Source organism: Lepus europaeus, chromosome 18 (assembly GCF_033115175.1).
Source record: "Lepus europaeus isolate LE1 chromosome 18, mLepTim1.pri, whole genome shotgun sequence".
NCBI lineage: Eukaryota > Metazoa > Chordata > Mammalia > Lagomorpha > Leporidae > Lepus > Lepus europaeus.
In genome coordinates, this window is record NC_084844.1 from 37,802,624 (window position 1) to 37,830,204 (window position 27,581).

Here is a 27,581-nt window from a genome sequence, read left to right on the forward strand (position 1 = left end):
TGTGGATGTTTAGGGAATGAAGCAGCAGATGGAAGATCTCCATCTATCTCTCTGCTTTTCAGATTTAAAATAATAATAATTATAAATATAAGTTGATTTTGGTGCCAAAACAAATTGAAATCCATGTTTGGTTTTTTTTTTCATAATTTGCATTTTCCATGAACTTTCTGAAGACTCCCAGATGCATGAGCAGAAGATATTTTTGCACCAAAATAAGCTCTTTTTTTTTTTTTTTAACATTTATTTATTTGAAAGAGTTACACAGAGAGAGAAGGAGAGGCAGAGAGAGAGAGAGAGGTCTTTCATCCACTGGCTCACTCCCCAACAGCCGGAGCTGTGCTGAGAGAGAGAGAGAGAGAGAGAGAGAGAGAGAGAGGTCTTTCATCCACTGGCTCACTCCCCAACAGCCGGAGCTGTGCTGATTCAAACCCAGGAGCCAGGAATTTCTTCCAGGTCTCCTACATGGGTGCAGGGGCCCAAGGACTTGGGCCATCTTCTGCTGCTTTTGCAGGCCATAGCACAGGGCTGGATTGGAAGTAGAGCAGCCGGGACTTGAACCGGCGCCCATATAGGATGCTGGCATTGCAGGTCTGGGCCTTAACCTGCTGTACCACAGCACCGATGCCATTAAGCTCATATTTTAATTTCATTTCCCACAAACTTTTTGAAGTACCCTAGTAAAGGTAAGTAATTTACAATGAAATGAAATATCTCAATATGTTTACACATGACTATAAGAGAAGATTAAGTAGTCAGATGTTTGTACTCATGTTGAAGCACTGCATCCTACAACTACAAAAACAGCGATTCAGGTGTATTGTGTTGATTACTGAGAAGTACCACAAGCATCAATAACTCCTGTTTAAGTTCTGAACAGAACAAAATAGTCTCTTCTAGAACTTGGTTGCCTTACTGGAGATTTCAATGTATGTTAAGACTCAGATATTTTGCTTATATGTTGGTTCCTGGGTCATGTAAATTTGAGGGTTTTCACCTTCTTGAATGTGTAGTGGAACACTTGAAAGGACACAGGTCACATTTTGTTGGAATGTCTTGAGTATTGCAAGATGCTGAGAATCCTTGGCCCCTGCCTGCAAACTGCCAGTAGTGCTCCCTAGTCATTGTGGCAACAAAAAAAAGTATGTCCTTGGACTTCCAAAATTTCTTTGTGGACCCAGTGCTGTGACATAGTGGGTAAAGCCGCCGCCTGCTGGCAATCCCGTATGGGTGCTAGTTCAAGTCTTGGCTGCTCCACTTCCTATCCAGCTCTCTGCTTTGGCCTGGGAAAGCAGTAAAAGATGGCCAAAGTCCTTGGCCCCTGCACCTGCAAGGGAAGACCTGGGGGAAGCTTCTGGCTCCTGGCTTCGGATCAGCTCAGCTCTGGCCGTTGCGGCCATATGGGGAATGAACCAGAGGATGGAAGACTCACTCTCACTCTCTCTCTCTGTCTGCCCCTGCCTCTCTGTAAACTCTGCCTTTCAAATAAATAAATGAATCTTTAAAAAAAATTTCTTTGTATGGAGAAATTGAGAACCATTAGTTTAGATGATTGACACATGTAATATTACCAGCCATCAAAAAGAATGAGAAAGATTTATGTGTATTGTCATGGAAAAAATACAGTATGTTTCCTTTTTTTTTTTTTTTTTAAATTTATTTACCTATTGATTTGAAAGAGAGCAGGGTCTTCCATCTACTGTTCACTCCCCAAAATGGCCACAGCAGCCAGATCTGGACCAGGCCAAAGGCGTGAGCTAAAATTTCCATCCATGTCTCCCACGTGGGTGGCAGGGGCCCTATCACTAGGGCCATATCCTGCTGCTTTACCAGGTGTATATAGTAAAAAGCTGTATCAGAAGTGGAGCAGCCAAGACTTGAACCGGCTCGCCTATATATTCCAGCATCACAAACAGGACCTAATTTGCTACGCCACATGCTGGCCCTCTACAGTATATTTTTAAGTAGGGGGAAAAAAAGACTTCGAAACATATATAGTGTTGCGTGGACTTCAGGGAGGAAAATGCTGTTACGGAATCTGAGAAGTCCTGCCTCAGGTTACCAAATACCTGTAAACCCTTACCTCCAAAGCCTTTGTTCTCTTAGATTCCTGCAGTTGATGACAGAGAACAGTTTTGCTGGGTTTCCCTTGGGGAGTCAGCCAGGGACACATTTGTTTGCATTGTTACTAGTTCAGAGTGTGCTCCTTGCCTTGGTATTTCAGAGACATAGCACTATGGCTGGGAGTGGGAGGTGGTCTGCTGTGTTCTGTGCTTCCCTCCAGGAAAGGGAGGGAGTTTTCCTGGGCTTAAATCCCAACTCATGTGAAGTTTAACTCTGAAGATACACGCTTAAATGAGTTTTCTTTTTCCCTCCAACATTTTATTATGAAAAACTTCTAAACTTAGAGAAAAGTTGAAAGAACGGTGTGGTGATACTTATATGGCTGCTGCCCAGCTTCAGCGCTTGTTACCATTTTGTCAGATTTACTCTGTATGTATGTTTTCTGTAGGTATACGTGTGTGTGTGTGTGTGTGTACTTTTTCCCCTTGGAAAAGTAAGTTGTGGGTAACGTGAAATTTGCCATTTAAATCTTGGGTTTATAAATTTGTGTGTGTGGGCTGTATCTGCTTATGTGAGGTTTGAAATAACAAGTACAGTGTAGGTAGCAGCAAAGCTGCCCTGAAATGAAAAGCAGCATACTTTTTTGCTGCTTATTTGGAATGAGTTTGTCTTATCTCTGTGAACCTTTCTGCACAGTTCAATGACTTGTGTGGTCCTTTGTGGTTTTTATCTTTTTGTAGTTAAGCTAACCATAGGTGTTTTGAAACAGTGTATTTGTTTTCTCTTTGTCCTAGATGATCCCTCTGATAAGCCACCCTGCAGAGGCTGCTCCTCCTACCTGATGGAGCCTTACATTAAGTGTGCTGAATGTGGGCCACCTCCTTTTTTCCTCTGCTTGCAGGTAACTCAGTCAAGAGAGGCTTGCCTCTCCTTGTCTGGTTTACTTACTATCGATTGCTCGTACCTTGTTCAGTCTGTTCCTTCCAGTCAGTCTCGCATTACACATTTTACCAGTGAAGAGCTAGGGAACAGAGCAAATAGATGAGGCAGCCTGTTGACTGTTCTATGTCTCTATCTCCAGCTTAAGCTGGTTTTGCAAGTAGATTCAAAGTACTGGAACTACGAGACAGAGCTGGTAGGTTATTCCACTTAATGACACTGTTTATTGTCTTGTTGAAGAGTAACCTCTGTTCAGGTGACAAAAAAGGGAACAAACTAATTAATTATAAGGGCTTACTGTGTGCCAATTAGTATTTTGAGTACTTTGCGTGAATTAACCCTTGAATTACCACTATAAATCCTATGGAGTAAAGATGATCAGTATCAGTTTTAAAGGAAAAGAAACTCAGGCAAAGAGAGTTCAGGTACTTGCTCAAGGTCACATGGCAAATAACCATGTCTGATCAGATGTAAAACATTATTGATTATAAGAAGCATCCATATTTCAGAAATGTTGATGCATAAAAACAACTGAAGAAAGTTGTGAAATGTACAGAATTCAGATTTCAGAATTTTAAAATATGGGGGCTGGTGTTGTGGCATACCAGGTAAAGCCGCCAACTGCATGCATTGCAAGCATTCCATATGGGCTCTAGTTCATGTCCCTGCTGTTCCAGCTCTGATCCAGCTCCCTTCTAATGGCCTAATAAGCAGCTAGATAATGACCCAAGTACCTGGGCCCCTGCCACCCACATTGGAGACCTGGAAGAAGTTCACAGCTCCTGGCTTCAGCCTTGCCCAGCCCTGGCCATTGTGAACTAGCAGATGGAATATCTCCCTTTCTCTGTCTCTCCCTCTCTGTAACTCTGGCTTTCAAAATAAATAAATCTTTAAAAAATTATTTTTAAATACGAAAATAGTATTTGTCCTGGAATTGCTGAAATATGGTGAGTGTAGAGCCAGGGCTCATGCTTTAACTGAAGGTGGAGTTTTTCTCTTTGAGAGCCACTGAAAAGCTGTGATCATAATGTACCATTCTCTTATACCTTCAGACAAGATTAAATTAATTCTTAAAAACTCCACACAATGTTCTCAACATGAAAATAATGTTAAATGCCTGAGGTGATGTGTATGCCAATTACCATGATCTGAGCATTACATTTTGTCCACAGGTATTGAAATTTCACACTATACCTCATAGATTTGTTTAATTATTATGTATCAGTTAAAATTTTATTTATCTATTTTAAAGATGTTTTATTTATTTATTTGTTTGAAAGGCAGAATGACAAAGAGAGATTATTCCAACTACTGGTTTACTTTCAAAAATGACTACATCAGGCCGGCGCTGCGGCTCAGTTGGCTAATCATCCACCTGCGGCGCTGGCACCCCGGGTTCTAGTCCCTGTTGGGGCGCCGGATTCTATCCCGGTTGTTCCTCTTCCAGTCCAGCTCTCTGCTGTGGCCTGGGAGTGCGGTGGAGGATGGCCCAAGTGCTTGGGCCCTGTACCTGCATGGGAGACCAGGAGGAAGCACCTGGCTCCTGGCTTCGGATCGGTGCAGCACGCCGGCCGTGGTGGCCATTTGAGGGGTGAACCAACGGCAAAGGAAGACCTTTCTCTCTGTCTCTCTCTCTCTCTCTCACATTGTCTAACTCTGCCTGTCCAAAAAAAAAAAAAAAAAAAAAAAGACTGCATCAGTTAGGGCTTGGCCAGGCTGAAGCCAGGAGCCTCAGACTCCACCCAGGTTTCCCATGTAGGTGGCAGGGGCCCAAGTCCTAGGGCCATCTTCCATTGCTTTCCATGTGCATTAGCAGGGAGCTGATTGGAAGTAGAGCAGCCGGGATTCAAACCAGCACTCTGATCTCAAATTCTGGCATCAGAATTAACTTAACCTGCTTAACCTGCTGTGCCATAAATCCAGCCATTAAAAATATATTTTTTAAAAAAACTTATTACAAGGGTGTCCACAAACTGTCTTCTATCCTTTTTAAAGCAAGTTTTAATAACTTAATTTTGCTTTCTTTGCAGTGTTTCACTCGAGGATTTGAGTACAAGAAACATCAAAGTGATCATACGTATGAAATAATGGTAATGATGAAGTTACTGGGAATTTCCAATCGTTTTTTAAGTATTAGTCTGGGAGTTATCTCCAAATATCTCTTTCCCCTTTTTTCCCTCCTCTTCTGGATTTCATAATCATTATCCAGTAAGTTTTATTGGGGTTTTATGGAGCTACTAAGGTATTTAAGTACAGTTAGACTTAACCACTCATTTTTGTTTTCAGTTTATAAGGTACTGAGGGATGTATTTTTCCGTATTGTCCAATGTGAGGTAAAGAGCTATGTTGCCCTGTATGTTGGTTGATACCCATCAACCCAGGATACTGTCTGTCCAGTGTGTGCTGCCAGTGTGCTTCATGATGGTGGTGGTGTGTGGCATTCTATCCCTCCACTTTGGGGACATTAGTTATCCTTTGAGAGTTAAGTTATAAAATGAACAGAAGAGCAAATGAGTTAATATTGTGTGTAAAATCACTTTGAAGGGACAGACTGACTTACGGGTTGGGATATGATAGGACTGTGATTGTTTATACTGCCACTTTTTGGGGGGGAGTAAGGGGGTGGTATTCAATGTTTATTTTTAGGGTTTATTTTTTATTTATCTTTTTAAAAAAAACATTTTGTTTATTTGAAAGAGTTACTGAGAGAGGTAGAGAGAGAAAGAGAGAGAGAGAGAAATCTTCTATTCACTGGTTCACTCCTCAAATGGCTGCCACGGCCAGAGCTGTGCTGATCTGAAGCCAGGAGTCATGAGCTCCTTCCCGGTCTCCCACTTGGGTGCAGGGGCCCAAGGACTTAGGCCATCCTCCACTGCTTTCCCAGATGCATTAGCAGGGAGCTGGATAGGAAGTAGAGTAGCCGGTACTCAAACTGGCACCCATATGGCATGCCTTGCGCTGCAGGCCAGGGTTTTAACCCACTGCGCCACAGCATTGCTCCCCTATATTTTATTGATTGATATATAAGATAATAGATTTCATGAATTTCATAGATATGATTCGAAGAATGCAGTGATACTTTCCTCCCTCCCTCCTTTTTCCTTTCTTTTTTTTTTTTTTTTTTGAATTTTTTGTGATAACATACTTTGAATTTATCTTATAATTACAGGCTTAATGCTACTCTAAACAATGGGCTCTACAAGTAAAAGATAGATAGATCACTGTTCCACAGGGGTATAGACAAGGGTTATAGACAGCAGTCAAATCACAAGGTGTCAGTTTAGCTCAAATACCTCGTTTGGTTTCTTTTCTTTTACTTCCTTCCTTCCTTTTTTTCTCTATATTTTAGTTATATATATTTAATTATATATATTTAATTAGAACCAACCAGAGAAAACATGATTTCCATCTTTTTGGGGTCTGGCTTATTTCACTAAGCGTAATGGTCTCCAGTTGCATCCATTTGTTGCAAAAGACAGGATTTCATTCTTTTTTATGGTTGAGTAGTATTCCATCATATATATGTACCACATTTTCTTCATCTGGTTATCATGAACATCTAGGTTGATTCCTTTGCTGCCACCTTTAAGCCTTTAAAGAGAGAATGAAAGGGCTGCTGTCCTTCCCTGCCCTGGCCAGGGAAGGGGAGGGGTGGTTTAATTAGCTGGAGTGAGTATCTGGTCTACTTGACAATCATGTAGATACACCTTTGTCAACATAGTTTTGTCAGTTATCACAGCACAGTAAATATGTAGTTAAATCTCCTAACTGACCAAGCAGTTTTCTGATATTTGGCCTCCATGTAGTTTTTCTGAAAGGAAAGAATGCTGGCTGATATGGCAGTAATAATTTCACATTACTGATTACTCATTTGGCACTGTTAGTTTTCTGTGGCTGTTGTAACAAATTATCAAATATTAAGTGGCCTAAGACAGCTCAAATTTATGATCTCACAGATCTGTAGGTCATTTTAAAGTATTTTTATTTATTTGAAAGGCAGAGCAACAGAGATAGATTTTTTTATCAGCTGTTTCATTCCCCAAATGCCTACAACAACTGGGTGAGTCCAAAGCCACGAGGCAGGAACTCATCCAAGTTTCCCTAATGGGTGGCATAGACCCAGCTACTTCCACTGAAGGTACATGCTAGGAGGAAGCTATATCGGAAGCAGAGTTAAGACTCAGTCCCAGTCACTCCAGTATGTGGTGTAGTCCGCTGCACCACAGTACCTATCCTGCAGTTCTATAGGTCAGATGACTGTTAGCCTCAGCCTATTCGCCCTGTGTCCCATGAGACTGAAATGAAGGTATTGACTGCCCTGGGCTCTTATCTGGAGGCATGGGGGAGAATCCACTTATAGGCTTTTTCAGATTGTTGGCAGAATTCGCTGCCTTGAAATTGTAGAAATGACACCTGCTGTTCCTTACTGGCTGTTGGCCAGGGCTTGTTCTCTGGCCTCTAGAGGCTACCAACATTTCCTGGCTCTTGGCTCCTTTTCTGTATCCTCAAAGCCAACAATGCAAAATCCTTGAGGATTGTTAATGAAATGCTTGGAATCTCTGTGATCTGTCCTGCCTCGTCTCTCCCATGCTGAATCTCTCCAGTCCTTTTACCTTCCTCTTCTACTTCTAAGGCCCCATGTGATTACATTGGGCTCACTTAGATAATGCGGGATCAGCTCACTCCTTTGTCAGCTGATCAGTAACCTTAATTCTATCTGCAAAGTCCCTTAACAGCAGTACTTCCTTTGTGTTTGAATAATCAGGGATCAAGAATCTTGGGAGGAGGTGGGGACACTTTTAGAATTCTGCCTACAGTAGCACTGTTGCTATTTACTTCGGTGTCTTGAAAGTCCAGGAGGGAAATCAGCAACTTTCTGAATCAGCTTGAACATTTCTTGGATCCTATTACAACTGAGTTTCTAGACCTAAAATACTGAAAGATTCTAGACCATAACGAAGTAATAGAAAATAGGTACTTTGTAAGAGTTCTTTGGAACTAACTGATTAGCCTTTCCCAGCACTCCTCTAAGTCCTTTTGGTCTATTTTTAAAGAAATATTTTCATTTATGTTAGAGGCAGAGAGAGTGAGGTCTCATTCACTGGTTCACTCCTCAAGTGCCTGTGATGGCTATGACTGGCCAGGCCTAAGCTGGGAGTTGGGAACTCAGTCTCCCACCTGGGCAGCAGGAACTCAGTTACTTGAGCCGTCACTGCTGCTTCCCAAGGTCTGCATTAAGTATTCCAGAGTCAGGAGCCAGGGCTGGGAATCACATCCAGGCATTCTGACATGGGACATGGCTTTGTAACCCCTAGGCTAAACATCTGTCTCCCTTTTTCTTTTAAGTAATGTTTTCACTAATTATAAGACTTGAAGGGGGAACAGCACTGTGGTGTATTGGGCTAAGTCTCTACCTGCGGTGCTAGAATCCCATTTGAGTGCCAATTCTTGTCCTGGCTGCTCCTCTTCCGATCCTCCTCTCTGCTATTGGCCTGGGAAAGCAGTAGAAGATGGCTCAAGTGCTTGGGCCCCTGTAGCTGTTACCGGAGGGAAGGCCATGGTGGAAGCCGTGGGGTTCTTGTCTTCACACAAGAAAGAATTGAGGCACAAGAAAGAATTGTGGTGTGAGACAGAGAGCAGAGTGTTAAGGCTTTATTGGGAACAGGGCATCCGTCAGAACGGAAGGGACAGAGAGAGAGCACCCAGTTGCTCAGAGGACTGGGGAAGAGCGAGGTTACATGGTTGAATGGAAAGGAGGAAGGAAGGAGGGAGGGAAGGAGGGAAAGAGGGAAAGAGGGAGAGAGGGAGGGCGGGCAGGCTGGGCAGGCCAGGCAGGCCAGGCGGGCAGCTCAGCAGAGAGGCAGAGAGCTGAGGGCACAATCTGTTTGGACTCCCTAGGTTTTTAAGGGAGTCTGTTTACCCACTGCACCCTCTCCTCCAGGACAAAGAATGGAGAGTCCTGGTGGAAGGGTTTGTTGGCTGAAAATTAGCAAATTCCTCCCCAGATTTGCTGGCAGCCAGGAGCAGAGTGGAGGGGCTTCCCTTGAGTAGGGGGGCTTCCCTTAGGGCATCTGAGAAGGTTTTATTGCCCCATGTTATCAGGTAACCCATTTGGTCCTGAGGAGAGAGAATTTTCCTGGGAGCTTTCCTTGGGGGAAGGACTGAACCCACCTGGGAGGTTATCAGGGTCTGGGCGGGACTTTGAAGTGCAAGATGCTGAGCTTCAGGCCTTTCTCATATACACATAGGCTCAATATCTGACTTCTTACCTAACACACCCACATGGGAGACCTGAAGAAACTTCTGATTTCTGGCTTCTGATCAGCTCAGCTCCAGTGGTTGCTACCATCTGGGGTGTGAACCAGCAGTTGGAGTACCTTTCTCTCTGTTTCTCCCTCTCTCTGTAACTCTGCCTCTCGAATAAATGAATAAAATCTTAAAAAAGAAAAAAGAAAAAAAAAAAAAAAAAAGACTTGAAGGGGCCAGCGTTGTGACACAACAGTTTAAGCTGCTGCCTACAATGCCAGCATCCCATATAGATACTTGTTCAGGAGTCCCAGTTGCTCCACTTCTGATCCAGCTCCCTGCTAATGCTCCTGGGAGAGCAATGGAAGATGGCCCAGGTGCTTGGGCTCCCTCACCCATGTGGGAGACCCTGATGAAGCTCCTGGCTCCTGGCTTTGGCCTGACCTATACTGGGCTGTTGCAGCCACTTGGAGAATGAACCACTGGATAGGAGATCTCTCTTTCCCCTTCTCTCACTGTAGCTCTGCCTTTCAAACAAATAAAATAAATCTTTTTTTAAAAAAAGACTTGAGGCCGGCGCCGTGGCTCAACAGGCTAATCCTCCGCCTTGCGGCGCCGGCATACCGGGTTCTAGTCCCGGTCGGGGCACCGATCCTGTCCCGGTTGCCCCTCTTCCAGGCCAGCTCTCTGCTGTGGCCAGGGAGTGCAGTGGAGGATGGCCCAAGTGCTTGGGCCCTGCACCCCATGGGAGACCAGGAGAAGCACCTGGCTCCTGCCATCAGGAACAGCGCGGTGCGCCGGCCACAGCGCGCCTACCGCGGCGGCCATTGGAGGGTGAACCAACGGCAAAAGGAAGACCTTTCTCTCTGTCTCTCTCTCACTGTCCACTCTGCCTGTCAAAAATAAAAAAAAAAAATGGCCGGCGCCGTGGCTCAACAGGCTAATCCTCCGCCTTGCGGCGCCGGCACACCGGGTTCTAGTCCCGGTCGGGGCACCGATCCTGTCCCGGTTGCCCCTCTTCCAGGCCAGCTCTCTGCTGTGGCCAGGGAGTGCAGTGGAGGATGGCCCAAGTGTTTGGGCTCTGCACCCCATGGGAGACCAGGATAAGCACCTGGCTCCTGCCATCGGAACAGCGCGCTGCGCCGGCCGCAGCGCGCTACCGCGGCGGCCATTGGAGGGTGAACCAACGGCAAAAGGAAGACCTTTCGCTCTGTCTCTCTCTCACTGTCCACTCTGCCTGTCAAAAATTTAAAAAAAAAAAAATAAATAAATAAAAATAAAAAAAAAATAAAAAAGACTTGAAATGAAAAATTTCCCCTTTTTTAAATTGCAAAATGAATGAAGGATTGGAAAGTTGTGTTCAAAGTAGCTGTGACAAAGTTTATTTCACCAGAGTTATCAGATCATCAGAGAACTTATTCTTCCCAAACTCACACAAGAAGGCTTGGAGCCAGAATACAAATTTATTCATTTAAATGGTGAAATAATTCCTTAAAGGGATAATTCGGCATGGTGTGGGTGGGTTGATACACATCCTTATCAATTGTGGGGAAGCTTACCAGGAGCTGATTGAGTTCTTTTACTTTGGGAGCTTCGGTGGGCTACTCATACTCTTTGTGAGCAATCTTATCTGTCCCCAGAGAATGTTTCCTTCTGTAGGAATGATGACCAAATTTTGACTTTCTATACATGAAACCACTAAAAAATTGATTTTTTGCATATGAAGCCTCATAACTTTAAATGGTTTTTAGTACTTTTATCATCTCCCAGTGCTGTATTTTTGGGAGTTACTCATGCTGTGGTGGGTGGTGCATTAATCAAGATTTCTGAGTTCTGTTCCTATTTTTTGTCTTGTAATTCTTAGAACCTTGAACAACTGAAGGCAGCTCTTTCTGTCACACCCTTTATTCCAGTGATTCTTAAATTTTAGTGCATAAGAATCACTGGGGAGCCTCTTAGAAATGTAAATTTGTAGACCCTGCTGTTAGATTCTGGCTCCTCTGGGCTGAGGTTGCGCCAGGAGTTGAATAACATTGATTCAACTTTAAGAAGAACTGCCTCATGCCTTTTGAGTATGTGTGCTATGGAAAATTTTTATTGTTTATCTACAGTAAAATTGGTGAAGGGTAATTATTATTCTAAAATACAGTTTTAGGAATAACATAGGCTCTTCAGCTAAGGTATGAGTTGTCATGTTTATGTGTCTATATGATGCTTGCCAGATTGAGAATGGTTATTATGCACTGAATACAAATATAGACCCTGAAATTGTTCTCTTGGATCTCATAATATCTTATGTACTAGGCATATCCATAGTACATGCTTAGATAAAAATGTATTGCTTATTAATGGTATAATTTTACAAATCATGACAGTTGTTTTAAAGATGTATTTATTTTATTTGAAAGAGTAGAGAGATTTTCCATCTGCTGGTTCACTTCCCCAAATGGGCTGGTAGGGGACGCTGGGACCCAAGCACTTGGGCCATTTTCTGCTGCTTTCCCAGGCTCATTAGCAGTTAGCAGGGAGCTGGATCGGAATTGGAGCAACCAGGACTGAAACTGGCTTCCAGTGTGGAATGCCAGTATCTCAGGTGGCAGCTTAACTTGTGTATCACAACACCAGCCCTATAAGTTTGTTGTTGTTGCTGTTACTGACAAAAGATTTAATAATCAATGTAACTTTCTTTTCTTTAACTTTGTATTATAAAAGTTTCAAACATTAAAAAGACTGGTATTCAGTTATCCACTGCTGTAAACAGCCATCCTATAACCACTTGGATTAAAACAACCATTTTGGGGCCGGCGCTGTGGCACAGTTGGTTAATCCTCTATCCCAGATCGAGTCCCGGCTGCTCTACTTCCATTCTTTTTTAAAAAAAACATTTATTTATTTATTTGAAAGAGTTACACAGAGAGAGGAGAGGCAGAGAGAGAGAGGTTTTCTATCCAATGGATCACTCCCCAGTTGGCTGCAACAGCCGGAGCTGTGCCGATCTAAAGCCAGGAGCCAGGAGCTTCCTGCAGGTCTCCCACATGGGTGCAGGGGCCCAAGCACTTGGGCCATCTTCTGCTTTCCCAGGCCATAGCAGAGAGCTGGACCAGAAGTGGAGCAACCAGATCCCACCCATGTGGGAAACCCCGAAGAAGCTCCTGGCTCCTGGCTTCATATTGGCACAGCTCCGGCCGTTGTGGCCATCTGAGGAGTGAACCAGTGGATGGAAGACCTCTCTGTCTCTAAAAAAAAAAAAAGTGAGAAGGTATGAATTCTAGAAGTTCATTTGGGGGCTATGCACTGTAACTACCTATATACATGGTGTAATAAAATTTCCGTATTCCAGTCACTGGCTCTTAAAATGATCTCATATGGATGCCAGTTCAAGCTCAGTTGCTTCACTTCCAATCCAGCTCCCTGCTAATGCACCTGGGAAAGTAGCAAAGGATGGCCCAGGTGCTTGGGCCCTGCACCCATGTGAGGGAGCTGGAAGAAGTTCCTGGTTCCTGGCTTTGGACCGACACAGTAGTTGCAACCCTCTGGGGAGTGAATCAGCAGATGGAAAACTTCTCTCTGTGTGTATAATTCTACCTTCCAATAAATAAAATACATCTTAAGAAAAAAAAAAAGTGTGGGTATTTGGTGCATTGGTTAAGATGCTGCTTGATGGAGCCGGTGCTGTGGTGTAGCGAGTAAAGAAGCTGCCACCTTTAGTGCCAGCATGCCATATGGGCACCAGTTCGAGTCCTGGCTGCTCCTCTTCCAATCCAACTCTCTGCTATGGCCTGGGAAAGCAGTAGAAGATGGCCCAAACCCTTGGGCCCCTGCACCCACATGGGAGACCTGGAAGAAGCTCCTGGCTCCTGGCTTTGGATCGGCGCAGCTCCAGCCGTTGCAGCCAATTGGGGAGTGAACCAGCAGATGGAAGACCTTTCTCTCTTTGCCTCTCCTTCTTTTGTGTAAATCTGACTTTCAAATTAAATCTATCCTTAAAAAATAAAAATATTGCTGCTTGGAATGCCTGCATCCTATTGGAATGCCATGTTCAAGTCACAGGTCTGGTCTGCTCCTTTTTTTTTTAAAAACTATTTATTTATTTGTTTGAAAAGTAAACAATAAAGAGAGGGAGTGAGAGAGATTGAGAGATCTTCCATCCTTTGCTTCACTTTCCACGTGACTACAGTAGCCATGTCTGGACCAGGATTCAGGAACTCCATCCTGTTCTACGTGGGTGACAGAGTCTCAAGTAAGTGGACCATCATCCACTGCCTTCCCAGATGCTTTAGCAGGAAGCTGGTTTGGAAGCGGAGGGGCAGGGACTTGAGTTGGTCCTTCTGTATGGGTTGCTGGACACAACACCATCCCCATCTGATTCCAACTTCCTGCTAATGCACACCCTGGGAGGCAGCAGGTAGGAGTCCCTGCCAACCACTTGGAAGACCTGGGTGGAGTGCCAGGCTCCTGCTGTTGACATTTGGGCATGAACCAGTTATCTGTTTCTCTGCCTCTCAGATAAAGAAAGATGTAAGATGCACAGGTCAAGGCACATTGGAAGGGGCATGGTGTGGAACTTCCATGTCCTCTCTGGGCACACCACCCTTCAGGTACCTCCATGTGTTCAGTAATGTGCAAGCTCCTCTCTGGTTTCTCTTAATTTATTTAACTTTTAGAAATTGGGTTGTATTTCTTATAGATATTAGAATGGTCTACATTTTGTTGAGAAACATGTTTCTCTGTTGTCTGTTTCCTATAAATTGATATTTATGTTTAGTAACTACACTGAATTAATTTATTATCGTTGTCTATATCTGTTCATTGATAAAGGATGGCAAAATAGTGATTTTTAAGTCTATAGTTCCCTTTAATTTTTTTTTTTTCAGAATAATTCCATAAAAAGAAACATTATTATCTGTGTGGTCAACCAAAGGAAATTTTGTGTCAGAAAAACAGGACTAAGTGCTGATTATTTCCTTTTTTTTAAGATTTTTTTCTTTATTTAAAGATTTATTTATTTTACTGAAAGTCAGAGTTACACAGAAAGAAAAAGAGAGGCAGAGAGAGAGAGAGAGAGGTCTTCCATCCACTGGTTTACTCCCCAGATGGCCACAACAGCCAGAGCTGAGCCAATCCAAAGCCAGAAGGCGGCTTTATCCACTCTACCACAGCACCAGCCCCTAACCTCATTGATCTTACATCTATATTTTTTCATTTTCCCAAGCCCCAAATCCTACTTTCCAGTGATATCAGTGTAATGACTTAATTTGATTTACTTCATAACATACATGCAGTAATCTGAGAGTAACTGCATCTGCATTAAAGAAAATAATCTAGGGGCCGGCTCTGTGGTACATCAGGATAAGCTGCCACCTGCCGAGCCAGCATCCCATATGGGCACCTGTTGAGTCCCCCCCAGCTGCCCTACTTCCAATCCAGCTCCCTGCTAATAGCCTGGGAAAGAAGCAGAGGGTGGCCCAAATCTTGGGCCCCTGCACCCAGATGGGAGACCTGAAAGAAACTCCTGGCTCCTGGTTTTGGCCTGGCCCAGCCTTGGTCGTTCCAACCATTTGGGGAGTAAACCCCTCCCTCTCCCTATTCTCTTCCTTCCCCTCCCTCCTTCTCTCTCTCTCTCTAACTCTGCCTTTCAAATAAATAAAATGAATCTTCAAAAAATTTTTTTAAAAATAAAATTAGTCTAGATTATTTTTAGCAATTCTTTTGTTTTTGATTTTTTTCAAGATTCTTTTATTTAGGAGGCAGACAGAGACAGGGAGAGAGGGATCTACCATCTACTGGTTCACTAGGTGGTTGCAACAGCTAGGGCTAAACCATGCTGAAGCCAGGAGCTTCATCCAGGTCTCCCACATTAGTGGCAGGAACTCAAACACTTGAGCCATCTTCTGCTGATTTCCTAGGCCATTAGGAGGAAGCTGGATAGGAAATGGAGCAGCCAGCACATGAACTGGCACCCATATGGGATGTTGGCATTGCAGGTGGCAGCTTTACCTCTTATGCCCAACATTGAACCCTAGAGTGGTCCAGCTTCTGTCCCTGTCCACCTTGCTCTGTTCTCTCCCTCTCTCCTCCATCAGTAACCTATTTTTTATGTGTAACTTTATTACTCTGCTTAAAAATACATAAACACATGCACATACTGAAATTTCTCTCTTTCTTAGCTAAATGGGAGCTTATCACAATACAAGTATCTCCACATTTGTGCCAAGTTTTAAAAATACCTATTTCTACATGAGGTGATAACATTTATTTTTTAAGATTGATTGATTTATTTGAAAGTCAGAGTTACACAAAGAAAGAAGGAGAGGCAGAGAGAGAGAGAGAGAGAGAGAGAAAGAGAGGTCTTCATCTACTGGTTCACTCCACAAATGGCCACAACGGCCAGAGCTGGGCCGATCTGAAGCCAGGAGCGAGGGACTTCTTCCAGGTTTCCCATGCGGATGCAGGGTCCCAAGAACTTGGGCCATCTTCTGCTGTTTTCCCAGGCCACAGCAGAGAGCTGGATCGAAAGTGGAGCAACCGGGACTCGAACCAGCACCCATATGGGATGCTGGCACTGCAGGCAGCGGCCTTACCTGCTATGCCACAGCACCGGCCCCGATAATATTTATTAAAGACTCTTACAGCTAATGGTGAAAATAGGAGTGGGAGAAGTAGACAACAGAATATACTTTGGGTGTCTGTTTATACCATGAGAATGGCAGTCATTAGCCATGAACTAGTATTGTGTTGGGATCCCTGGGTTCCATTTCTGTCTCTGTTCTTAGGCAACATTTTTTCTCCTTAGACCTCAGACTTTCCTGTTCTTGACCCCAGCTGGACTGCTCAAGAAGAAATGGCCCTTCTGGAAGCCGTGATGGACTGTGGCTTTGGAAATTGGTAAGATTTGGTGGTAAGAGTTGTTCTGCCCTAGTGCTCAGAGAGGTGGCTGCTGTTAAAGGACAGAGGGAAGAGTTTCAAAAGGAGAAAATGTCAGCTGCTTTCCTGTTGACCCAGCTACGCCACAGTGCCAGCCCCCACCTCTTTTTTTTTTTTAAGTTTTTTTTTTTTTTTTTGAAAGGCAAAGTTAGAGAGGGAGAGACAGAGAGAGAAATCTTCCATCAGCTGGTTCACTCCTGAAATGGCCATTAACAGCTGGAGCTGGGCCAGACCAAAGCCAGGAGCTTCCTCTGTGTCTCCCACGTGGGTGCAGGGGCCCAAGATTTAGACCCTCTGCTGCTTTCCCATGCTCATTAGCAGGGAGCTAGATCAGAAGTGGAGCAGCCAGAAATTGAACTGACACCCATATGGGAAGGCTGCAGGTGGTACCTTTACCTGCTAAGTCACAGCACCAGTCCCTCCTCTCTCCTTTTAAGCCAAGATCACAAAGAAGACTTGCTTCTTGGTGGTGGGGGCACTAGAGCTAGGAATTAAGAAATGCATCCTGGGGCCAGTGCTGTGGCATATAGCAGGTTAAGCCATGGGCTGCAGTGCTGGCATCCCACATGGGTGCCAGTTCTAGTCCCGGCTGCTCCACTACAGACTCAGCTTCCTGTTAATGCACCTGGGAGAACAGCACAGGATGATCCAAGTGCTTGGGTCCCTGTACCCACATTGGAGACCTGGAAGAAGCTCCAGGTTCCTGGTTTCAGCTTGGTACCAACCCAGTTGTTTCAACCATCTGGGGAGTAAAATAGCAAATAGAGGAAAGAGTTTCTCTTTGTGTCTCTCCTTCTCTTGCTGTATAGTTCTTTCAAATAGATAGATATAGATAGATCTATTCATCCGCCCTGCCCTCAAGAAGCTGATAGCTTAGTAGGGAATCAGAAGTGTGTATACAAGTGATTTAAGTACACAGAATAGCGAGTAGTGAAGCCTTAGGAAGGAGGACCAGGGATGTAGTGCTGTAGACAGGAGGGCTTCTGCCTGTTCACCACCTGGCCTAGGAGGCAGGAAGCTTGAGTATAGAATCTGGCTTTGTCACTTACAAGCTTTATGTTCTTGACTAAGTTTATTAATGTTTTGTACTACATTTTTTGTCTCCTATGGAATTGAAATACTAATAATATCCACACTGTAACATTAATCCTATGATTGACTTAATTTATATTGTGAATGTTTCTAGCTCTGCCTGGCAGATTGGAGGAGTTCTAGAGATGAAATGTTTGTTCATGAAAAATGTCTTATAACCTATAAAACATTATACAGGAATAAAGTTAGTATAGTGCAGTGTTTACTGTTCTAAGGTAGTTTCTTATCATTTATAGCAATTCTTTCCCTGAGGTCTGGGTCACAGAGAAATCTACAGATTTTCTAGTCATCTTCCTTTCTTTTGGCCAGAGCTGGGCTGATCTGAAGCCAGGATCTTTCTCCAGGTCTCCCATGTGGGTACAGGGGCCCAAGCACTTGGGCCATCCTCCACTGCTTTCCCAGGCACACTAGTAGGGAGTTGGATCAGAAGCGGAGCAGCCAGGACTTAAACCAGCACCCATATGGGATGCTGGTGCTGCCGTGGCAGTGGCAGTACCCATTATGCCCCAGCACAGGCCCCAGGAAAGGACTTTTTAGTTATTGTTTCTATATCTTAGAATACAAAATTTGGAACATGAGATTATACCAATATAAGACTTATATTTGTCTCATTCTTTGTGGATATCTTTGTTACATTAGTTTGGAGTTATCAAATTACAGACATCTTATGCCTGTGACTTAAAATATCAAGAACAAGGCCGGCGCCGCTAATCCTCCGCCTTGCGGCACTGGCACACCGGGCTCTATTCCCGGTTGGGGCACTGGATTCTATACCGGTTGCCCCTCTTCCAGTCCAGCTCTCTGCTGTGGCCCAGGAGTGCAGTGGAGGATGGCCCAAGTGCTTGGGCCCTGCACCCCATGGGAGACCAGGATAAGTACCTGGCTCCTGCCATCGGATCAGCGCGGTGCGCCGGTCACAACGCGCCAACCGCGGCGGCCATTGGAGGGTGAACCAACGGCAAAAGGAAGACCTTTCTCTCTGTCTCTCTCTCACTGTCCACTCTGCCTGTCACAAAAAAAAGAAAAAAAAAATTATCAAGAACAAACCACGCTTTGACAGTTATGTATGAATGAAAGTATTGCTTCCTTCTCTCCTTTTCTCCTTTCTAAAGGCAAGATGTTGCCAATCAGATGTGCACCAAGACAAAGGAAGAGTGTGAGAAGCACTATATGAAGCATTTCATCAATAACCCTCTGTTCGCATCTACCCTGCTAAACCTGAAACAAGCAGAGGAGGCAAAAACTGCTGACACGGCCATTCCATTTCACTGTAAGTGCCTCCCTGGTTTGGTAAGAGATGCTTATTAGCACATTGTTGGGCCCTATGTGAATAGTGATTTGAACAGTTAAAGAGTATGTGGAATAAAGGGGGAGATGGCATGGGAGCTCCTGAGTCAGGGTTATAATGTGGCAGAGAGGGACTGGTGCTGTGGCACAGTGGGTTAAGCTGCCGTCTGTAGTGCCGTCATCCCATGTGGGCACCAGTTCTAGTCCCAGCTATTCCACTTCTCATCCAGCTCCCTGCTAATGTCTCTGGGAAGCAGTGAAAGATGACCCAGGTCCCTGGGACCCTGTACCTACATGGGAGACCTGGAAGAAGTTCCTGGTTCCTGGCTTCAGCCTTCAGACTGGCACATCCCTGACCTTTGGAGCCATTTGGGGAGTGAACCAGTAGATGGAAAATTTCTCTCTCTCTCTGTCACTTGTTCTCCCTCTCTGTAACTCTGCCTTTCAAATAAATAAGCCTAAAAAAAATGTATATTGTATATAATGTGGCAAAGAAGGAACATCTCTCAGCGGTCAGAGTTCTGACTGGACATCTGGGAACCCAAAACCAGTGTGTAGTTGGGCCCTCTCTGAGTTTCTTGAACATAGCAGTTAATTTTAGTGCTTGCTTCTGTAAGATGAGATATGAAAAAGGGACCAACCTTTCCATGCTGTGGTGAGTACAAGCCTTTAGCAATCCCTTTGAAGGGTTTATTATCTCTTTTTTTTTTTTTTTTAAGATTTTATTTATTTATTTGAGGAGTAGAGTTACAGACAGTGAGAGTTAGAGAGAGAGAAAGGTCTTCCCTCCGTTGGTTCACTCTCCAAAAGACTGCAACGGCTGAAGCTGTGCCAATCCAAAGTCGGGAGCCAGGAGCTTCTTCCGGATCTCCCACATGGGTGCAGGGGCCCAAGGACTTGGGCCATCTTCTACTGCTTTCCCAGGCCATTAGCAGAGAGCTGGATCAGAAGAGGAGCAGCCAGGACTAGAACTGGCTCCGCTATGGGATGCTGGTGCTGCAGGCAGAGGATTAACCTACAGCGCCATGACGCCGGCCCCTATCTATTTTTTTTTTTTTAAGATTTATTTATTTTGCCGGCACTGCGGCTCACTAGGCTAATCCTCCGCCTGCAGCGCCAGCACCCTGGGTTCTAGTTCCAGTTGGGGCGCTGGTTCTGTCCCGGTTGCTCCTCTTCCAGGCCAGCTCTCTGCTGTGGCCTGGGAGTGCAGTGGAGGATGGCCCAGGTGCTCGGGCCCTGCACCCGCAAAGGAGACCAGGAGGAAGCACCTGGCTCCTGGCTTTGGATTGGCGCAGGTGCCGGCCGTAGCAGCCACTTGGGGGGTGAACCAATGGAAAAAGGAAGACTTTTCTGTCTCTCTCTCACTGTATAACTGGCTGTCAAAAAAAAAAAAAAAAAAGATTTATTTCTTTTATTTGAAAGGCAGAGTTACAGAGAAGCAGAGGCAGAGAGAGAGAAAGGTCTTCCATCCACTGGTTTACTCCCCAAATGGCTGCAGCTCCCAGTGGTGTGCCAATTCAAAGCCAGGAGCCAGGAGCTTCTTCCAAGTCTCCCACATGGGTGCAGGTGCCCAAGGACTTGGGCCATCTTCCAATGCTTTGCCAGGCAATAGCAGAGAGCTAGATTGGAAGTGGAACAGCCCAGGCTTGAACCAGCGTTCATTTGGGATGGCAGCATTGCAGGTGGTGGTTCTAACCTCTATGCCACAATGCCAGCCCTGAGTTTATCGTCTTAAATGAGTTGCTTAGAGAGTCTAGTGCTTGGATGATTACTAATTGCCTTAGTGTCAAGTGCAAGGGGCAGTTTATCATTTTTGTTCACTTGGTTTTAGCAATGATGTCAGACTTTTAATCTCACAGACCTGTGGGACTAGTGGGTCTTTATAAACCATCTCAAAACATGATGAATTACAAATGTACATCTTTCCTAAATGACTCCCAGAGCACAAGTCGTGAGATACGAATGTCTTCACGTCTCCCTTCCCTTCCTCAGACTCCATAGAATTCCTTGTGTACCTGGCTAGCTCAGAGGCAGGGGATACTGCCTACTCGGATAGCACTCTTTTCTCAAATCCATCAGGCCATTTGTTCCCAGCTACAGCCCAGTGAGATGACCATGGCAAGTGTTTTCATTTTACACAGGAAAAATTCAGATTCAGAAGGATTAAATAATGTGTGCAAGATCATGGTACTGTTGGGTGGCAGAGTTGGGACTCCATTCCAGCCAGCCTCCAAATCAAATGGGTTTTTTGGCTTCTCAGTTGATGAGACTCGTAAATTGAGATTAGCACCAAGGGATAAGGGATCTGAAGCTGACAAGGATCTTGTGTCCTTTCATTTTAGGAAAGTAGAATCAGAGGAAATTTTCCCATATTTATTCAGAGGGTTCCGTAAGTCCTATTTCCTAGTCTGAGGAATCAGCTAGTTTCCATAGTACTTTATTATCTTTTTCATTTTTTAATTTATTTATTCTCTCAGATACTGTCTTTGTCCCTACAGAAGTGTTTCAGAGTGTAAATAAGGACTGTTTTGTGTCACTTCTTCCTGCCAGTATTCTGTTAGTCAATGAGACAAACTCTGAATCTTCTAGCTGCAGATGACCCGCCGCGACCCACCTTTGACTCCTTGCTTTCTCGGGACATGGCAGGATACATGCCAGCTCGAGCAGATTTCATTGAGGTAGGAAACGCCTGGTTTTGTTTTGATGTGTGCTGGAGCTCTTGCCTATGGAATCCATACCATCTGAAAGAGATGTGCAAAACAGTGTCATTTGTCAAGCTCTTAGGAAGACACAGTTTCTTCCATTTGAGTTCTTTTTCTCATTTGTAAACATTTGCACTTGTAGAACAGTAAAAGTTTTAAGTTGTATTGGTTCTGGCTCATTGTTCCTTTGAAGGTATGGAGTTTTCTGCAGTATTTCTCATGTCATACTAGCGGGTTTCAAGGTTGTACTATATTAGGAGTTGGCAAACTTTTTCTATTATAGGCCAAATAGTAAATATTTTAGGTTTTTCAGGTCTTAGTTTCTGTTGCAACTGAACTTTGCTGTCACTGTGCATAAGCAGTGTGGGTGATATTGTGTTCCAATAAAACTTCATATGTGGCCGGTGCTGTGTCTCATTTGGCTAATCCTCTGCCTGCGGCGCCGGCACCCTGGGTTCTAGTCCTGGTTGGGGTGCCAGGTACTAGTCCCGGTTGTTCCTCTTCCAGTTCAGCTCTCTGCTGTGGCCCTGGAGGGCAGTAGAGGATGGCCCAAGTGCTTGGGCCCTGCACCCACATGGGAGACTGGGAAGAAGCACCTGGCTCCTGGATTTGGATCGGCGCAGCACAGGCCGTGGCGGCCATTAGGGGAGTGAACCAACAGAAGGAAGACCTTTCTCTCTGTCTCTCTCTCACTATCTATAACTCTCTTTCTCTCTCTCTCTCTCTCACTGTCTAACTCTGCCTGTCCAAAAAAAAAAAAAACTTTATATATACAAACAGGTAATGAGCTGCATAGTAATTTGCTGACTCCTACTCTGCATACATAATAGTGCATATGTATAAAACTGCCTGTTCTTCCAGCCGTGGAATTAAAAATCATGCGAATATAGTCACAGGTCTTGATTTATCATCTAATCCAATCCACAACTGCAGTGTTCCTGGAAATAACTTCAGAGTTTAACAGTTTGCTAGCCACATACACAAGTCAGCATTTTGTTCATGGAAAGTGATATCAGGACTGTACCATAGAAACTGACCTCATGAACTGTACTTATTAAAGAGAATATGAGGGGCCAGTGCTGTGGTGTAACAGGTTAAGCTGCCATCTACAGTGCCTACATTCCATATGGGTGCCAGTTCTACTCCCGAATGCTCCACTTCCTATCCAACACCCTTCTAATGTGCCTGGGAAAGCAGCAGCAGATGATGCAAGTGCTTAAGTCCCTGCACCGGCGTGGGAGACCCAGAAGAAGCTCCAGCTCCTGGCTTGGGCCTGGCCCAGCCCTTGCCATTGTAGCCGTTTGGAGAGTAAACCACCAAAAGGATGATCTTTCTCTATATATATGTGTATCTCCCCCCGCCACCCCTCTGTAACTCTGCCTTTCAAATAAGTAAAATAAATCTTTAAAAAAGGATATGAACAGACATACCTGTTGAATTATATAAACAATGTTATTCACTACAGCTCTCAGATAATACAAAATAAATGAAATTGTGCAAACTTCTTACCTAAACACTTGTAGGCCAAAGTAAAGGTTACATTATCTTGGAAATGAGCAGACTGTTTTTAATTTTTAGAGCAATAAGTTTCACTTCTTTCCTGAACTTATAACTATTCTCATTTTTTGTTGTCAGTACTACTTGAAAGTCCCTCAGATTTTCCACTATTTCCTATTACTTATCGCAGTATCCTTTTATCTTTTTTTTTTTTTTTTTAAGATTTATTTATTTTATTTGAAAGGCAGAGTTAGAGGGAGAGATAGAAAGAAACCCATCTCTGTCCACTGGTTCATTCCCTAAATTGTAGCAACAGCCAGGACTGGATCAGACTGAAGCTTCTTCCAGGTCTCCCATGTGGGTGCAGGAGACCAAGCACTTGGGCCATCTTATACTGCCTTCCCAGGTGTACCAGCAGGAAGCTGGATTGGAACTGGAGCAGCTGGTACTCAAACTGGTGCCCATATGGGATGCTGGCATTACAGGCAGAAGCTTAACCCACTATGCCCCAGTGCCAGCCCTCCATCTAGATTTTTTTTTAAATGTGTTTGCTTGTGTATTTTCTGTTTAGTTCTAAAGCATGGCTACTATAAGCCATTAATCTTCACTGATGAATTTGGAGTCCAGATTTTTTTTTTCCCCCCTTAACAGGAGTTTGACAATTATGCAGAATGGGACTTGAGAGACATTGATTTTGTTGAAGATGACTCGGACATTTTACATGGTAACATTTTATTTTATCATATGTTTATTGAATGCAAACTGTGTGACTACACTGTTGGATTCTAGGAATGCAAGAATGAGTATAATGTGTCTTCTGCCTTTATGGGAGTTAAGATGCTGAACCTACCATACGTTGGGTTTCTACCACACTGAGTGAGTTATGATAATGGTGATAATGTTGATTAGATAATAGCAGTTGGTGCTACCCCACGCATTGGCCTTTTTGTTTGGGGTAAGCCTGCCCTGAGGTCATGGGTTAAATGGAGCTCACTTGCTTTCTTTAGAAGGAAAGGAATTTGTGTGAAGACCTTGAGGCTTCAGTAACAACTGCTGATAACTAAATGTAGTATACTTGTTGAATTACAAGTTAAGTTTTCATGTTGCATTAAGTGGCACTTCATCACTCCAAGGGGAATTTGATTCTTTTCTGTTCATAGAGAAGCTGCGTGGGTGTTGTTACCCTGTTTCTGGGACTAAGAATCTTTGGAAAAATTTCACCTTGAGAATTTTTTTCTCTGTGCACTTCTTGAGCAGTTTGCTTTGCAAAATTTCATTCCTCCTCTTTTCTCCCACACAAATTGAAGGAAAGTCAAAGTGACGCAGATAGAACTAAAAGAGGAAAGCTTGAAAGCAAACGACTTTAGCATTCACTCGATCCATTGTATTTATTCAGTCTTCCATGTCAATCTCTCTTTTCATCTCCAATGACTCATGTTGTCTGTTTTCACCTCTTATGTTATTCCCTTTAAGGTGGTGTGCAGATTGCCATTCAATATTTATCTTCATACACACCAGCGTTAATTAAAATGTTACTGTTTCCTGACTTGTGTCTTTCTTACCAGACTATTCTATACAAAAAGAGCAGCTTCATAAGTGTCATCCTTTTAGGTACTCTTCAGAAATACTAAACTTTTGAAAGTCAACATCTTTAATGTCAGTAATGATTCAACTATGTAAGTGACTTGCTGAATCACTTCTGTAGGCCCTAATCCAAGGTCTTCATTCGTATGATTCAACATGAAGAAAACTGTAGTAATGGTTGGTATTTAATTTTGTTCTTCATTGTAGGAGCAGGATTTGTAATTTCTTCTGGTGTACTTGTGGTCCTTTCTGTAGTTAAGTGGGGACAAAAGAGGCAATCACAAAGAGGCAGTTAATTGATCAGTAATTTTAGCTTTTCAAACCTGTGACATATTTTAGTTATTGGTACTTTCTACAGTTTCTACAACCTTGTAAAGCTTTTGCTCTAGAACAGGAACATCCATATTAACCCTTACACATAGGTAGCTTGGAGCTTGGACGCAGTGTGCGTAAGGGTCCCTGTGAAGTGTATATAAGATGTGTAGATGGGTGCTTTTAACACGGTGGTAACATTTTAAAGAGGTCTGGCAGCACTACAGATGAAAGGGATGACTTGCTGGTGCCTCAAGAGATGCCTTGTTGATGGCTCTGTGCTCTCATGACTCTTGGCAGCACAACCAGTGTCCTGGCACCTGTTGCCCCTGAGCAGTCTCTCCAGAACACTCCATGAAGGGGCCTAGGTATCCAAGGAGGCTCAGAAAGGAATGAGAAGGAGCTGTTAAACATATTTGGGAGGCCGGTGCTGTGGCATAACAGATAAAATTGCTGCCTGCAGTGCTGACATCCCGTATGGGCACTGGTTCAAGTCCTGGCTGCTCCACTTTTGATCCAGCTGTCTGCTATGGCCTGAGAAAGTAGTAGAAGATGGCCCAAGTGCTTGGGCCCCTGTACCTGTGTGGGAGACCCGGAAGAAGCTCCTGGCTCCTGGCTTCAGATCGGTGTAGCTCCATCAGTTGTGGCCATCTGGGGAGTGAACCAGCAGATGGAAGACCTCTCTCTGCCTCTGCCTCTGCCTCTCTGTAACTCTGCCTTTCAAATAAATAAATAAATGTCTTAAAACAAAAAAATACTTGGAACAGAGAGGGGCACAGAATTTGTAGACATCAGGACGCTCACTCAACCTCACCCTTGTTTCTGAGTCACTCTAGTCTCGAGCAGGTTCTTGGAGTCTTGGTTGCTGCTTCTTTGTGTCCCCTGCCAGTAAAGAAAGAGTGACACTGATTAGTCAGAGAATGAAAATGTCTTCAAGGAAGGGTAGTAAATAGTGGAGATTGGTGTTATTGTCATTCCTTCAGACCATTATACCCGTAATATTACTGAGCAGTAACAACATTCCTTTTATATTTCCTCACTTGGAGCTGCTGGAAGGAAGCAGACTGCTTGTCTGGATTTTGTATTCAGAATCCGTCTACAATACTGGCTGATGCCACCAAGCCCTTTTCCTTACCCAAACAAAGATTTTTGCTTTGATTCATGGAATTTACCTAATAAAATTGGCTTGCATTGTCAGAGGCTTGGGATACAATGGATGGATAATTATTGCATTCCAGCCATGCCAGAAGGCTTTCAGAATGGGCACAGAAAAATTACTGCAAATTATGCATTGTCTACGGAAGAAAATTAGGTAGTTCTGAGATCCCTTAATGATACCTTATTAAAATATGCAGAAACTATTAGTTTGGAAAGAGAGAGGCAGAGGGCTCACAGCTTTAAGCTCTCGTGGAATATTTTGAGATATGCATGCACGTGCCCAGTTAAGTACTCCTCTTCACAGCTCTTCCCTTACTCTTTTGATCTATGAAAATCTCTCCTAACTTTATGGACTACTCTTTCTGAGTTTCTCAGGGTCCTAAAATTCTGGTTGCAGCATCTTCTAGTCATTTTCCCAGGATTGAGGCCAGCAAAAGGCTTTGCAAACCCCTGCTATGAGTTTCCAGCAGCTTTCAGGGTCACACAGTAGTACAGTTCGCTTTCCTGCTATTTGGAAAGCTAATATCAGCAGTATTTCTCTGCTAGGCATGGGTCCCATCCATTTTTCAGGTCTCGCCCATTTTTCTTTGGCCTGCGTCCTCAGCCCTTTATGGCCTTTACCAGTTAGTAGATCAGAGGTTGAGCCTGGTCTCCTGTGTATTCAATTGTTGGCAGTGCTCTTTCCTTTATCTTGATTTAGGACACATTAGACATAAATGCTTTCAGTAATAACATAATACAGAAAGCATCATTCCAGGTACCATTACAAGTCCTTCACATATGTGGAGTCATTTAATCTTCACACAACGCTGAGTTGTGTAGATTCAGTTTTTTTAATTTGTTTATGTGAAAGAGAGAGGGAAAGACGAGAGAGATAGGTCTTCTATCTGGTTCACTCCTGAAATGGTGGCAACAGCCAGGGCCGGGCCAGGTCAAAGTCAGGAGTCTGGAACTTCTCCCTGGTTTCCCTTGTGGGTTGCAGGATTCCAAGTATTTGAAGTGTCTTTCTCAGGCACATTAGCAGGGAGTTGGATCAGAAGTGTAGCATCTCGGACTGGAACTGGTGCCCATAAGGGATGCCTACATCACAGGTGGAGGCTTACCTGCTGCAACACAATCCCCGTCCCTGTTGTGCCATTTTTATTCCCATTTTACAGATGAGAAAATGTAGACGTGGAAGGGTCATATAACTTACCTGAGATCACATAGCACGTAACTGGCAGAGCCATCCCTAGAGTCTATGGTGGTTTTTTTTGTTTTGTTTTGTTTTTTTGTTTTTTGTTTTCTTTTTTTGAGTTTTATTTATTCATTTGAAACAGTTACAGAGAGAGGGAGAGACAGAGATCTTCCATCTGCTGGTTCAATCCCTAGATGGCCACAACAGCGTGCTCTGGGCCAGGAGCCAGGAGCTTCTTCTGTATCTCCCACATAAGTGCAGGGGCACAAGAACTTGGGCCATCTTCTGTTGCTTTCCCAGGTGCATTAGCAGGGAGCTGGATTGGAAATGGAGCTGCCAGGACTTGAACCGGTGCCCAAATATGGCGCAGGCAGAGGCTTAACCTGCTACACCACAATGCCGGCCTGAGTCCATGTTCTTAATACTATATAATATTTACTGTCTCTGCAATCTTGGGGAAAAAAAAAGATTTATTCATTTGGAAGGTGGAGTTATAAAGAGAAGGAGCGACAGATCATCCATCTGTTGGATCATTCCCCAAGTGGCACAACAGCAGGGGCAGGCTGAAGCCAGGAACCAAGAGCGTCATCTGAGTCTCCCAC

General features: G+C 44.0%; 1 protein-coding gene across 4 annotated transcripts in view; it reads left to right on the forward strand.

The window, feature by feature from the left end:
* Window positions 1-27,581, forward strand: part of TADA2A (transcriptional adaptor 2A) — a 56,684-nt gene that overhangs the window by 6,831 nt on the left and 22,272 nt on the right. For 2 of the 4 annotated variants that reach the window (XM_062215785.1, XM_062215784.1), the window contains exons 3-8: window positions 2,856-2,962; window positions 5,031-5,090; window positions 16,040-16,131; window positions 18,375-18,532; window positions 21,139-21,227; window positions 23,400-23,472. In XM_062215785.1, the coding sequence (XP_062071769.1) occupies window positions 2,856-2,962; window positions 5,031-5,090; window positions 16,040-16,131; window positions 18,375-18,532; window positions 21,139-21,227; window positions 23,400-23,472 (579 nt within the window). The remainder of the gene's footprint in view (window positions 1-2,855; window positions 2,963-5,030; window positions 5,091-16,039; window positions 16,132-18,374; window positions 18,533-21,138; window positions 21,228-23,399; window positions 23,473-27,581) is intronic. The other 2 variants (XM_062215788.1, XM_062215786.1) reach the window with 2 other exon arrangements.